Source organism: Anoplophora glabripennis, unplaced genomic scaffold (genome assembly GCF_000390285.2).
Source record: "Anoplophora glabripennis isolate ALB-LARVAE unplaced genomic scaffold, Agla_2.0 scaffold927, whole genome shotgun sequence".
NCBI lineage: Eukaryota > Metazoa > Arthropoda > Insecta > Coleoptera > Cerambycidae > Anoplophora > Anoplophora glabripennis.
In genome coordinates, this window is record NW_019426071.1 from 1 (window position 1) to 14,407 (window position 14,407).

Consider the following 14,407-nt stretch of genomic DNA (forward strand, 5'->3'; position numbering starts at 1 on the left):
GTCCAGGCCTACACGAGATGAGGCAGGATAAAGAGGGATAATCCCCCTCGATCCCAAATCATTGAGGCCAATTTCTAGCCATAGAATAATGGCGCGCGAGGTGGTCTGTGTACTCTAACAATAAGAGTAAAACGCACTAGTATTTTTGAGAGGAGTTGGCAAGAATGAAGAATAAACATTCGATTCCATGCATCCATGCAATTCTATGCTTCCTGTTCACTGTTCAGTTCCATTTCCATTTTCCATTGCACGACATCCGTGGAACCTAAATAAAATCAAGAATGAAATGTAAATGTAAAGCGTTACTAGAATTATTGAATAATTATTTTATAATCTAGTAAAATTTGTGATCTTCGCGGAAAAGTGTAGGTTAATTTAATTTGTTTTCTATATTTTATACAGTGGATATGTCAAAACAAAATAATTATGTTTAGGTAATGAGATAATGCCTACTTACAAGTTTTTATTTTAGAATATATTTAAAACGGGGAAGGCACGAGATTACTGAAGTTATTAATTTTTGTTTAAATTAGTAAAAACCTGCAGCTATGTCGGAGACAGAAAATGTATGTCGTCTCTGCTTGAAAATTGTACCCTCCAAAAATTGTTTACCATTAGATGCAAATTTTACTGAAAAGTTACAACTGCTTCAACCTGATCTGGTAAGTAATGTATGTAGGTAATAACTGATGGAGTACCTATACATTACATTGTAATGAAGTTTTCTATCGACAAATATTTTTTTTCATAGAAATTAACATCGCCAGTGAATTCAGTCTTCTGTAATATATGTAAGGAATCTTTAGAAGAATCCCACAAATTAAAGCGCACCTGTTCCTCTAGTAATAAATTGATAAGATTCTTAAGGAACTATCTTGGAATAAAACATTCCGTTGAACTTAAGGAACTGATTAAAGGCAAAAATAAAAAAGATGAGAATTGGCCAAGGAATGAGCATGTGTGCAGAATATGCCTAAAGAGTAATGAGGGTGGTTATAAGAGCATCAAGGATGCAAAGACTGAGTTTGCTTCAATTTTAGAATCATGTTTATCAACTTTGGTAAGTACATGATTTGATCTGGATTTTAACTAATATTCCATAACAATTTGAAGGTATTTAATGTACTAAATTTTCAACGGTTTTATTGTCCATTGCATTTTTAGTGTTGGGTGCAAAATTAGGTCTTTATTAAGACTGATTCATGTTAGAATGATATGAGAATTATTTAAAACGAGACGTAAAAATAGAATAGCGTAAGAGTAAGATATTTCACCTAATTTATATGTAAGATAATAAGGAACAAGAAACTATAAAATTTCATAAAAATTCTCAGGGATTTTTCTGTAAGAATTTGTTCTTACAAGAATAATGTTTTGTATGAAATTTCCCAAAAATATATTCACGTTCTAACATGAATCAAGTTTTACACTGAAACTATCCCTAAATGGTTTTTGACATGAGTTTAAAGTTTGATTTTTACATTAAAGTTATAAATGGCACTGACAAAACAGATTTGAATGTATTTGTTAAAAAAAAAATCCTGACCGAATAACCTCCAAGCCTTGATAAATGCCTCATAATTTAATTTCATATTTGTGCTTTCAAAAATGGCAATTACATTATCTCGTCTATTATCAATGCCCCTAGGTTATTGTAATACATTTTTTAGGATGAAAACTTGACCACAAACCCCTTAATTTGTAAATTATGTATCGACACATTACATAAAACCTGTGACTTTATAAAAAAGTTCACTGATGTAGAAAATAAAGTTAAATCATACTATGGAAAGTTTCCATCAGAGACAGTCGATTTATTTAAAGTTTTAAAATGCGATACTGAGAACGAATCACATTCTTGTTTGCAAATCGAGGAAGAAGATGAGAAACATGTTCCTAATGAAAAAATAGAGTAAGTACACGTTGATTTTGTTCATTTTTTTGCTATAACTAACATTTACTATAGAAGCAGAAAGCGCCCTTCTTCAGTGGATTTCAATGATGATTCGGCAAAAAAACAAAAAATAGATTCTGATTCTAATGATGAGGAAGAAGACCTTGTATTTGAATCAGCTTACGTGGAGCAAGACGATCCAAGTAATTCGAGCGTGGCTATTAATGAGCTCCCCTTTTTTGACTTCAGTTTAGGCACCGTATTCGCACCGTACAGAAGAAAAATTGATATCAAAGACTGGACAAAGCAAGTTGAAGAGATGAAGGCTAAAATGAAATGGTCTGATTCCACGGCGAAGCACAAAGTCCTAGGGGCGATGACAAAAATGCCACGGCTGCGTTCATGGTTTTCTAGCGTTGCCGATGTTATAAGTTGGGAAGAATTTAAAGAAAAACTCACACACGCCTTTGCAAATCATGACGATTATTACTTTAGTATCTTAAAGATGGTTAATAGAACGAAAAGGCAAGATGAAACTTATGTTGAATACTACAATGAAAAGCTAGATAGGCTGAAACCATTGAATTTTTCTGAGGAACAGATAATGTCTTGCCTGCTAGGCGGTATATCTGACGCCTTCACCAATTGTATCGCTAGAATCGGGCACTACAAAAAGCGAGAAGAATTACTCACATTTTTTAAGACATGCGACGAAAAGAAAGACATGCAGTATTCCAAAAAGAAAGCTGGAAAGGCAAACAAATTACTTAATGAGCATGTTAAAGCGCCAACTCAAGGTAAAGGTGAATCCAGCATGGATTGCTCTCCCAGCGCACCCAAAAAGAACCTAATTGTATTACTGGAAAAAAACAAGTTTAATGTTACTAGTACAAAAGAACATCAGAAGCAAAATGATGAAAGCCGGAAGACGTCAGATCAGATATGTTCCTGTTGCGATCAAAAAGGACACTTGAGCGTAAATTGCCCCCTTATTATGACCGATAAAACTCCTCATGTAATAAAAACTGAGCAAACAGAGAAAGCGGCCATGGATCGCGACCAGGGAAACAGTAATTTAATCATCGTGCATGAAAATATACTGATTTCAGACGAAAAGTCTAGAAAAACCGAAAATTTGTCCACTGCTGATAAAAAATCTCCAGAAACTGTTGAAAAACAATCGACACATCAGAAAGAAAGTAAAGTGCAAGCCCCACCGAAATCAGACCAGCTCCAGAAATGCGCTTGTTGCGACAAGGAAGGGCATTCCAGTATGGATTGTCCATTAATCAGAGATAAAGTGGAAGTCCTTCAGACCAAAGTGGAAGTCCTTCAGACTCATCGACAGGAGAACTCTGCCAAGAAGTCTAATAAGAATTCAGATAGGGGATGTCAATCAAACAACTTAATCGTAGTGCATGAAGATAAGTCCGATTCTAAGCCTACAGAGGCTAAAGATAAGGAAGACCAAAACAAGGGGAAATGTTCCTATTGTGACAAACTGGGACACTCGAGCTTGGTTTGTCCTCTCATTGGCAGCGAGGGGACCTCTCGTCGAGGCAATATTAAAATTGTGTTGGACAAAGACCGTTTGAACAAACCCCCAAGTAATAGTCCCCCTGTATTGGTTAAAGATGATTTAGTTTGTGAAATGGTACAAAGTAAACCACCTTCAACTTCGAAAGAAGGAGTCGGCAATCAAGAGAAATGTTCCGGCTGCAATAAAGCGGGACATCGGACCATAGAGTGTCCTCTCATCAGGCCTAACAAGAAGCCTGAAGAAAAACAAAGTCAAAATAATCAACTGAAATGTTCTGGCTGCAATAAAGGGGGACATCGGACCATAGAATGTCCTCTCATCAGACCGAACAAGAAGCCTGAAGAAAAACAAATTCAAAATAACCAACTGAAATGTTCCAGCTGCAATAAAGCGGGACATCGGACCATAGAATGTCCTGTCATCAGACCTAACAAGAAGCCTGAAGAAAAACAAAGTCAAAATAACCAACTGAAATGTTCCGGCTGCAATAAAGCGGGACATCGGACTATAGAATGTCCTCTAATCAGACCGAACAAGAAGCCTGAAGAAAAACAAATTCAAAATGACCAACTGAAATGTTCAAACTGCAATAAAGTAGGTCATTTGCGCATGAACTGCCTTCTTATTAGAGTTAGTGATGGTACCGAAAATGACGAAGCCAACAAGTCACCTCAAAAAAATAAACGCTTGTGTCTGTGCTGCAACCAAATGGGACATTCCAGCCTAGATTGCCCACTCCTGGGAATTAACAAGCAGAACCTGCTCCAACAAAGCGGGGATAAAGATAACAAGTACGTGCCGAAAAATGTCAACAGGGCGTCGTGCTCAACCGTAAATACCGTGCGGCCGGAGGAGAAATGTTCCTGCTGCAATAAGCTAGGTCACGCGACGGTGAACTGCCCATTTTATAGTTTCTTCCACAGAAACAAATATGAGGCTATGGATAGAGAAAAGTTACAGATAGCGAAGAAACAGCAAGAGAATCCGCAGCAATCCACATCTCAGAAACGAGCCGACGCTGATTCGGCAAATCAGAAATGCTGTTTCTGCGATAAAGTTGGTCACTCTAGCATAGAGTGCTTTCAGATTAGATTCGAAGAAAAACACTCCCAGGGGAACACTTCGGCAGCAACCCCGTCGCAGTTGCCTAAGGCTGTTCAGTATGTATCTGAAAGCAGCGCCCAAGTACTTCCGGAGCAGAATAAAGGGAATCAAAACGTGCTGACATGCGAATTCTGCGGCAGGGTAGGCCACAGACTGTCAGAATGCTTTGTTGCTAGATTCGACAGGAACATTTATGAGGCCCACCATACAGCTGGTAACACAACATCTCGCCAGTGCCTCTACTGCGGCAAATTCGGCCACCTGCAATACGACTGTCCCAAGAATAAAACAGCGTCAAAGAGGGCTACTGGTTTTCAAAGGTCTCGGCCGGGATCCTCAAGACATTAACATTGTAAGTAGACCTCACATTCATGTAAGCATTAACTCGTTCATGAAAAAATAACACTATTACGTTAAAAGGTATTAAAAAGCTATGCCTACAATGCTCTGTAAGGCTGATTGTTGCAAATTACACTGGCACACAAAAAAAATAATATGAAGTCCTAGTGTATTTTGACTCGCTGAAGACGATTGAGCAATAGTCCAGTCGGTATCTGTTTTAAAAGTAGGTTGTATGGATGTTTCATATCGAGGGGGTCACATCAGAAGGGTGTGTGGACCAAATCTGAAATTTTACACAAAATGGAAAAAAACGCATTAGAAATCAAGATTTAAAATGAATTTGTTGATTTTGCCAATATAATAAGACCATTACATTATAGTTCATTTAGATTTAATATCTAATAAAATGCCAACATGTAATTGGTTTCCGGCTTATGCGCCCTTCTGATATTAGGATGTTCTAGGAACGTGTATTAAATTTATTTAAATAATAGGCGTATAGTATACAAAAATATGCTTTAATACAGTAATTGTATTAATACCAACTAAAATTTGTTACATTTAATTTCGTTGCCTTTTCCTCTTTATAAGTCGTTTTCGTACTTGTTATCAAATTCTTCATTATCGGAATTTTGGGAACTATTTATTACTGGCAAAGAAATATAAAAATATTTATATTTTGGAGGAATGACTGCATCTTTGCCTTGGCACATAGACAATAAATTGTTATACTTTAATTTCTTTATAGGAAGTTTTTCAGAATATAGCGATGTTGTAACATTAACCGGGTATTTAGGACACTTACAAAACACCAAAAAACAACACAATTTTTCACAAGTTTAACCGAATTTATGATTATGTGAAATTTACCAAATCAGCTGAAGGGGTATAAGCTAATACTGTCTAGTAGACGTAAAAGAAATACAGAAGTATTTGAAGGGCGTATGAGCATACGCCTTTCTGATATTATAGTTTTGCAAAATTGGTTCATACGCCTAAGTAAAATGCGTTAGAATAGAGTGTTGATATTTATGAATATATACACCCTTCTGATATATTAACTGAATTGATTAAATCAGGTCGTGCGCCTTAAACACCCAAAACTGACTATAGTGGCTCTTACGCCCTTCTGATATAGTAACCCTAATTTTTGTTGGAAATAGTTCTATATATTATTTAAAATGATAATTGCGATATGCGCCCGTTGAAAAAGTTGTACATAATAGGGCTTGCAATCCCGCAATGAATTGAAAATCCCGGTATTTGCGGCACTTGACTTTAAAATCCCGCGGGATCTCGGTATAAACGGGATCCCGCTATAATATGATATATTATTCTATTATAATATCCACATTTTTTATGTATTAACTAAAACAAGTATAAAATTAAACTTATATCATTTATTTTCAATATACCACAAAAAATTTCTTTTTTGAACGCCAAACAAAAATAATTATGCAGATAAGGCTGTATTACGCACCCCAACACGGCTTAAGATGTACAACATAAACAAAATGATATGTATTTAATATAAAATAACGAAATTAATATTAATTGAGAAAATTACTTATTTTTATTTATTGGTTTTGCTGAAAATATTTCCGAAGAAAACAATATATTTACGCTGTGGTATGATAACGAGCTCCGTATATCATTTACTAGATAACTGGTAGCAGAAAAAGCTCTCTCGGCCTCGACACTTGTTGGGATTTACAGATTTTAGACAAATATAGGCTAGTTCTAGATACTTTCCTCTAGAACATATACGTTAATTATTCTGTGACAGACTACTACTACTAACAACGAAGAAAACAAAGTTATTTTGTGCGTCGTGGTCGGGCCACGTGTGAAATCAACGACGCCAAACGGATGTTGAGAAGCACCTGTGCACAATCCCGGAATCCCGCAATCCACAACGGGATCCGCATATTTAAAAATTGGTGCGGGATCTCGCTATTTCGGGATCCCGGTATACCGGGATTGCAAGCCCTAGTACATAATTGTTAGCGCAAGAAAATTGGAAAGAAAAAATTTAAAAGGACATTTTTCTCCCTTCTTTCATGTATAACTCGGAGAACAATGACAGAGAAAATAGTCAAAGGAAAAAAAGTTTTGTTTTGAGATTCTCTTCGAAATAAAAGTGGTTCAAAATTTTTATGTGCATTATTGTTCATGCAATACAGTATACAGGGTCGGAAAGTCCTCATGGTTCATCGGCCGTTACGTGAGAGCGATAAAGTAAGTCATAGAAATCCGTGTGATAGAGAAAGATGGCTATAATGAAGGCATCTAATAGTCACCGCCCATTTCGCCCTTCCACAAATAAGAAATGGATCTTATTTGTGGAAGGGTGAAATGGGCGGTGACTATTAGACGCCTTCATTATAGCCATCTTTCTTTATCGCACGGATTTCTATGACTTTATTTATCACTCTCACGTAACGGCCGATGAACCATGGGGACTTTCCGACCCTGTAGACCGAAAAAAAAATTGTGAAGATATTTTTTTCATGAATTTATTTCAGACCTTGACTTTAGAGCAGCGACATAAAAAGTATGGTTCTTAGTCCTTCATGATATGGTTGTATTGCAGAAATTTTTCCATCAAAATCGGCAGTCCTATAACAATCAAAAGTGATTTTGATTGAAACAAAGACTTTATAACTATGAAAAGGTCCGAAATAAATTCATGAAAAAAACATCTTTTTTCAGGAATTTTTTTTCGGTCTATACTGTCTGGAGTCTGGAATTGTGGGGAGGGTAGCAAAGCTACAGCACTTAGGCCCCATTGGACAACTTGTACATCCTCCCATTAGAGAGATCAATCCACCTGAACCGCCAACCAGCCTATTACAGTGAAAAAGGTGGTGACGTTGCTCAGGGGGGTCTATACTGTATTGCAGCAACAATATTGCATATGAAAATTTCGGACTACTTTTATTTTGAAGAGAATCTCAAAACAAAACTTTTTTCCTTTGACTATTTTCTCTAATATCAATATTCTTCGAGTTTACATGAAAGAAGGGAGAAAAATGTGCCTTTTTAAATTTTTTTTTACATTTTCTTGCGCTAACAATTATGCACAACTTTTTCAGCAGGCGCCTATCGCAATTATCATTTTACATAATATTTATAACCATTTCCAACATAAATTAGCGTTACTATATAAAACGCCCATCCCGAAACAGATACCGACTGGACTACAATCAGAAATGCTCCATCAAGTCAGGATTTTTTCCTATCCATAAAAAATAGCTTAAAGTCATGGGAAACCTCAATTTTTTGTTAAAATTGTTAAGATTTTGAAACGGTTGTATTAATAGGGTCAAAATAAAAACTTAATTCCTGCACTTTTCTCTCTAATTGTAAAGTGCGTCTTTGTAGGGTTACAGCAATTTTGAGCATTAAAATGCCTTAAAATGCCTCGAGAATGCATTTTACAGAAAAAAGTGCAAGAAAGTTTTTATTTTGCAACAATTAACACACCAACAATAAACAAAAAGAAATATAAACCCAGTAAATTTTGAGACAATTTTATGAAGTTACGTTTACAATTTTATGAAGATATAAAAAAAGGTACTCTTACCTATCGACTGTCCCAGCTTCTACTCCGTAATATAAAACGTGTACAAAAGCGAATAGGTTATACTTCTAGAGTAGTTTGCTTGGATGAAAATAAATTGTATGAAAATAATTTAATACGAATCCGTTTATTTCTATACAAGAAAGCTATCATTTAAGTGGGGCCTATTTGATTTTATTACAGCCTGTATATTAAGGAATAGAAAATGGTTGACTTTGAGTAGTCAGTTGTGTTTTTTCTCAGAAACTACCATTTTTATGTTCAGTAAAATTTTGTGTATTTAACATTATCAAAAACTTAACTATACCAGATTTCAATATGTTACATTGTTTTTTGGAAAAGATAAAGCCAAAATTTGATATTAAAAAGTTATCGTTGATGCTGTTTTTAAAAATTTATTCCCTGAATTTGTAGCACTTATTCCAGTACACCCTGTGTGTATTTTTTTAAACAATAAATAAATGTGTATATTTGAAAACTACAATTTCCTCAGAATTGCAGTTTTTTTAGAAGCCAATTTTTGAAAAATTAAATTTGCTGTTTTTTTTAATGTGAAATCATAACACCCTTACCAATATCTGCCCATTTGTAAATTTAAACATGTAACAGGTTCCTGGTATATTTTAATTTCAATTATTGTATTAATTTATTAAACTTTAATTTTTTCTGATTTAATGTTGAACAAGGGTTAATTTCACACTTCCTCAAAAAAATCTGAACAGATCAAGTCGAGGAGTATAGAATAATGTCCAGATTTTTATAAATCTAATAAAAGTAAATTGCCTCTTTTTTATTACATTAAATTAAAAATAAACTAGTTAAATTTACAAATGATCAGCTCTTTATGAAAGTTGAGGGTTCTTTAGAATAAAGTCCTGTTAAGCTTTCAAATAAAAAACTGTTAATACAAATTTTCAAAAATTAGTATTTAAAAGAATCTTAATAGGTCTGAGGTTCATAATTTTGAGAAAAAAAAATTGAATTTCATTAATTTTTTACTCGTGTCAGTGACCTCTACACCTAGAAATTTAAATACCTTGTAATTTTATACAACAATCTTTTTTCCTAAATATTTTTCTAATGCAAAAAATGTAGCTAAACAAGTGTTTTCATCGTATCCTTGAGACGAATTGTTTTTTAACAAAATTCAAATTTTAAAGAAATCTTTTTTGTTTTGGAAGGTTTATCAGTATGAAGCATTGGATCTTTTTTGGAAAACACATCGTAATAAGCGCAAGTTCTACATTAAGGTATAAAAAAAAAATGGATTTATTTGTTTTATAATAACTGAAGAATTCGTAATTTTTTTATTAGACATATGTATATTATATATTTGCAACGCTTCTTTTAACAGTCGTCACATCAAAAGAAAAACATTAGTAGACATAATTGTGTATTCTAAAACATTCCTTTTTCTGCAACTTTAAAATAAAAATTGGTAATTGTTAATCATTAATTCTTTTCTAGTATACCAATAAATTGAAAAATCAAAGAAATGGCAAAGAATTTGAACATAACATTTGTCTTTCTGATAAAAAATTTGCATGCATTTTCAATTTGATCATTTTATGCAACACTGCAAATAGTTATAAAAATACATAATGTAAACATTTTTTATGAATTAATTTATTATTTAAAAACACAATACAATTGTTAGTGTTTGTGGACTGGTAAAACATTTGAAATTAAATTTTAAGTTCAAAATGTACAGTGTGTCTATATATATATGCTTTAAAATTTTGGATACATCTAATTTTTATCAATAATAATTGAAATTAATTAATACAATTTTTGTCTTTAACAAAAGCTGTTGTACCTAGAAAGAAATAGGTACCTTGTATATAAGAAATTGAAAATATATAATCTGTTTCACTTTATTTGCTTTAAAATCAGTTTGTATTGCCTTGTATATCTTCTGGCCGTGTTTATCTTCATTATAATTATTACTTATACTGCTGTTTGCTGTATCTTATGTAAACTATCTTAGAAATATAATAAATGTTCAAGTATTGTCTGTAATTATTTAGTTGTGTTTTGTGTAATTGGGTATTTTAGAAAAATAAAATGAAGAAATTAAAAAATAACCTCTAATTTATTGTTCATAACCTTCATAAATGATTACAAGCCACGTGACCAGTAATTTTGTTTGGAACAGTAATTTTATTTCCTTCGGGTTGGCAATTAAACTGCGGTAAAATTGAAACAATAAGATCAAGATTACATTAAAACATTCTGTTTCACCACATGGTGATTACATTATCTCGAGTGTAAGACACAATGGTTCGTCATTGTTCATTGTAAACGAATCATTAATATTGATTGCGATAAGATTTAGGGATTTTTAGTTGACAGTACCAGTTGTGTTGGATTGCCTAAGCTTGGCAGTCATGTGGTTGGTAATCTATTATGGCTCTGTACTAATTTTTTCCTAAAAATAATATACAGGGCGAGTTTTTTTCAATGTTTAGTGTAGGGATCTGGGAAAGCAGCAGAGATACAAAAAAGCATGTGCAGTTTTATGATCCTTATTATATGTTACTTTTATTAAAAAAAAAAAAACGTCATGGCTGACTAGATATTTGGAAAAATCCGAATTTGGCCAATTCTTTCAGATGCATGTAGCTCTGTTGCTATTTGTTTACAAATAAATTTTAAATTACAGTTTCAGATTTTTGCAGATAGTGTGGTCAAATTGTTCGTATACACTTTCGTTTTCAAGTCATAACATAAACTTCAAGTTTTTTAAATGTAAATCATATTAGCAATGAGCTAGAAAAGAATGTCTTTTTTATGCTTTCCAACGATATAATATTTGGCATTGTTATTTTGAACAATGGTACTACTGCAGCCGTTTTTAACTTTTCAATTGCTCATTGACGTAGATAGCTGTGAAAATTATAAGCAATCCAACGGATAAAATCAGAACAATTGCAGTCAGCATCACGTGCGCACCTCTGTAGTCTGTATGTGTTAGGGCGCCGAAGCAGTGTGCGACTGGCATATCAACTCGATTTATTTTCATAAAGAATTTAAATTACAATGATGGAAGTATGGTCATAGTCATTTATGGTAAGTAAATGAAATACTTGACAAACACGTAAAAATTATCAGAATTTTATGAACAAACCATTATTTACTTTAGATATTAACAAAATTGCTCAAAAAGCCCACCGTTATTGTTAATGCGCAAGATACATCTTTTTGAAACAGATTTTGAAGCTTTTCTCACAAAACGCCTAATAGCTATAACACTCAATAATATCACACTTCTCCTCGTTTGAAAAATTCATTATCTTTGGCAATTGAATTGATTTTTGAGAAAGAAAAGTCAAGTAATACTACAGTAACTAAAAGCGTTGTCAGTCAACATTTCGATTGTTTTCACAGCCATCTGCGGTAACGAGCAATTGAAAATTTAAAAATGGCTGCAGTTCTCCCATTTTTAAAATAACAATACCGAATATTATATCGTTGGAAAGCATAAAAAAGCAATTTTTTCTAGCTCATAGTTAACTATGATTTACATTTTAAAAAATTGAAGTATATGTTATAACTTGGAAACGAAAGTATACAAACAATTTGATCACACTATCTTATTAACGCTGTAAAAACCTGAAAATACATACCAACAGAGCTACACATCTGAAGGAATTGGCTGAATTAGGATTTTTTTCAAATATCTAGACAGCCATGATGTTTTTTCAAAAAATAAAAGTAACATTTAATAAGGCAGGGTTCATAGTTCAAAAGTAATAAAGAATTCCCTGACTTTTCCAGGTTTTCCCTGACTTATAAAAAAAAATCCAGGTCACTTGTAGTTCATTTTTACATACTAATTGGTGTTTATGCATTAAATTTTTTCTCGACTGGACTCCATAATCATTTTATACCCTCTTATAAAGGTTTCAATACTACAAATAGTTTTCTCTTTCAAGAACCCAGGGCCGGCTTTCACAAAATTTCCAGTTGCAAACATCAAATTCCCTGACTTTCATGATTATTTTTAAAATTCCCTGGCTATTCCCTGTTTTTTATGAAAAATAATAAATTCCCTGACTTCTCCCGATATTCCCGGTTTTCCCGGCCGCTATGAACCCTGTAAGGATCATAAAACTGCATATCTTTCCTCATTTAAGCTTTTTTGTACCTCTGCTACTTTGCCAGATCCCTACACTAAACATCGAAAAAAACTCACCCTGTATAAACGTTTATAATAGCATTAAAAATGTGACCAGTCATTTGGATTTGAAACAACTTAACCATCATTTTTATTGAATAAATATTAATCTATGAAAAATTCGAGTACAGTACTTACTAAATTCAGCTGCCACCTTCCACATCATGTCCAAGGTAAGATATAACTTTACTCAATATTTTATTAAAATTATAAACAGATGGGCCAATTTTGCAACTTTTATTGTAGCAAATCGAATGCCAAAAATCATTTTATATTGCAAAATTTTAGTTTTTACCTGTTTTTCTACAACTTTTGGTTTTTCACTTACAACCCAATTTTTTTTTATCGAATACCTTGAATATTTTCCGAATTTTGATGTCCTGACTTGCAATGAATTACATCAGCAGTATCGTTAAATGCAGCTAGGATCATTCGTCACCAAACACACCGGACATATACAGGTTTCGAATTGTTTAGCCCTCTTCAGCATGCCATAAGTGGTACAAATGACGAACAATCTAGCTGCTTAGATCCAAAAAAGGGATAAGTACGAATAAAAATAAAGATAATGCTGATGTAATTTAATGCTAGCCAGGGCATATGGCTTGTGGAGTAGTTGTTTCTGGCAATATCATAACTTAAAACTTTGCTTTCATCCTCATAGGGTCCACACTGGTCATGCATAGCACCTGCAATACAGGTCGCTCTCTGCCAGTTAGTAGCACAAGCCACTAAAAGTAGCTCTCAGTTACATCTTTTGTAGATTCAAAACTTGTTCTTCCTGTTATTTGTTTTCTGGTACTCTAGGTCTTCCTGCATGCGGTCGGTGTTCCTGGAAATTACCACCATTGCCACCGCCCCTTTGTACAACCCGAACAAACGGCTACAGTGAAGGGAGAACCCTTAAGAGAAAATATTTCGTGTGTAGCTGTGAAGCTGCATTAGCACTATGACGACACTCCCCATAAATTAATAATATGTACAAGATAGGTGAAATGTTCTCACAATTTTTTTGCGCAGTGATTCGGTTTTTTTTTCTAATGATTTAGTTGAATTTGCCATGCAATTTTAACCTTAAGTATTGTTTTAATTGTTTGATAATTTTGAGTAAAAATTGGGCGATGAACCGTGAAAATTTGAATGTTACTATTGTTGAATTGCACAAGACGGGAATAAAGACGGCCGACATCGTTGCTCTTCACCGTCGAGAAGTTTTAATAATTGAAGCGCACCACAACTGTAAAAATCGTCATCAGCCACTCAGTCAACGACAGTAGAAAACTGTCACTGTGAAAACCATTGGCCAGCGGCATTTCCAGTCTCGGTAATGGTCTGGATTGGCATCTGGGCCACCAAGAGGGCACCATTACTATTCATACTAAGGAACGGGTTCCTCGTGGGCGGCGTGGCACTTGCGAAGAGTTGTGCAAGGACATTTGGTCGCTGAACTTGCCGGATCTCAACCCAATGGACTGTTCAGTGTGGTCTATCATGGAGCAAACAACCTCAGGAAGATGCTACTTGTCGGATCTCAACCCAATGGACTATTCAGTGTGGTCTATCATGGAGCAAACAACCTCAGGAAGATGCTATGCAACGGTAGAACAGTTGAAAACGGTGTTGGAACGTGCCTGGGAGATTACAGTGGAAGAACGTGCAACCATCGTTTGTAATTCTCGAAAGTGACCGAGTAAATGTACTGTCAAAGTCAAAGGTAGCAATTTTGAACATTTGATCTAATAAAGGTTTTTTATTTTTGGAGTGTGT

General features: G+C 34.1%; 1 protein-coding gene across 1 annotated transcript; it reads left to right on the forward strand.

The window, feature by feature from the left end:
* The first annotated feature begins 238 nt into the window (after positions 1-238).
* Positions 239-10,482, forward strand: LOC108914780. Its single transcript, XM_018720660.1, has 6 exons — positions 239-365; positions 473-662; positions 752-1,060; positions 1,671-1,912; positions 1,967-4,890; positions 9,645-10,482. Exons 2-5 carry the CDS (start codon positions 549-551, stop codon positions 4,884-4,886), a joined length of 3,585 nt encoding a protein of 1,194 aa, XP_018576176.1. The 5' UTR covers positions 239-365; positions 473-548; the 3' UTR covers positions 4,887-4,890; positions 9,645-10,482.
* Positions 10,483-14,407: the final 3,925 nt, after the last annotated feature.

Excerpts from the sequence above, each read along its gene's own strand:
- LOC108914780 (XM_018720660.1), top strand. The coding sequence starts at position 549 with ATGTCGGAGACAGAAAATGTATGTCGTCTCTGCTTGAAAATTGTACCC. Across the intron at positions 663-751 it reads AACTGCTTCAACCTGATCTG|AAATTAACATCGCCAGTGAA; the intron begins GTAAGTAATGTA and ends TTTTTTTCATAG. Across the intron at positions 1,913-1,966 it reads GTTCCTAATGAAAAAATAGA|AAGCAGAAAGCGCCCTTCTT; the intron begins GTAAGTACACGT and ends CATTTACTATAG.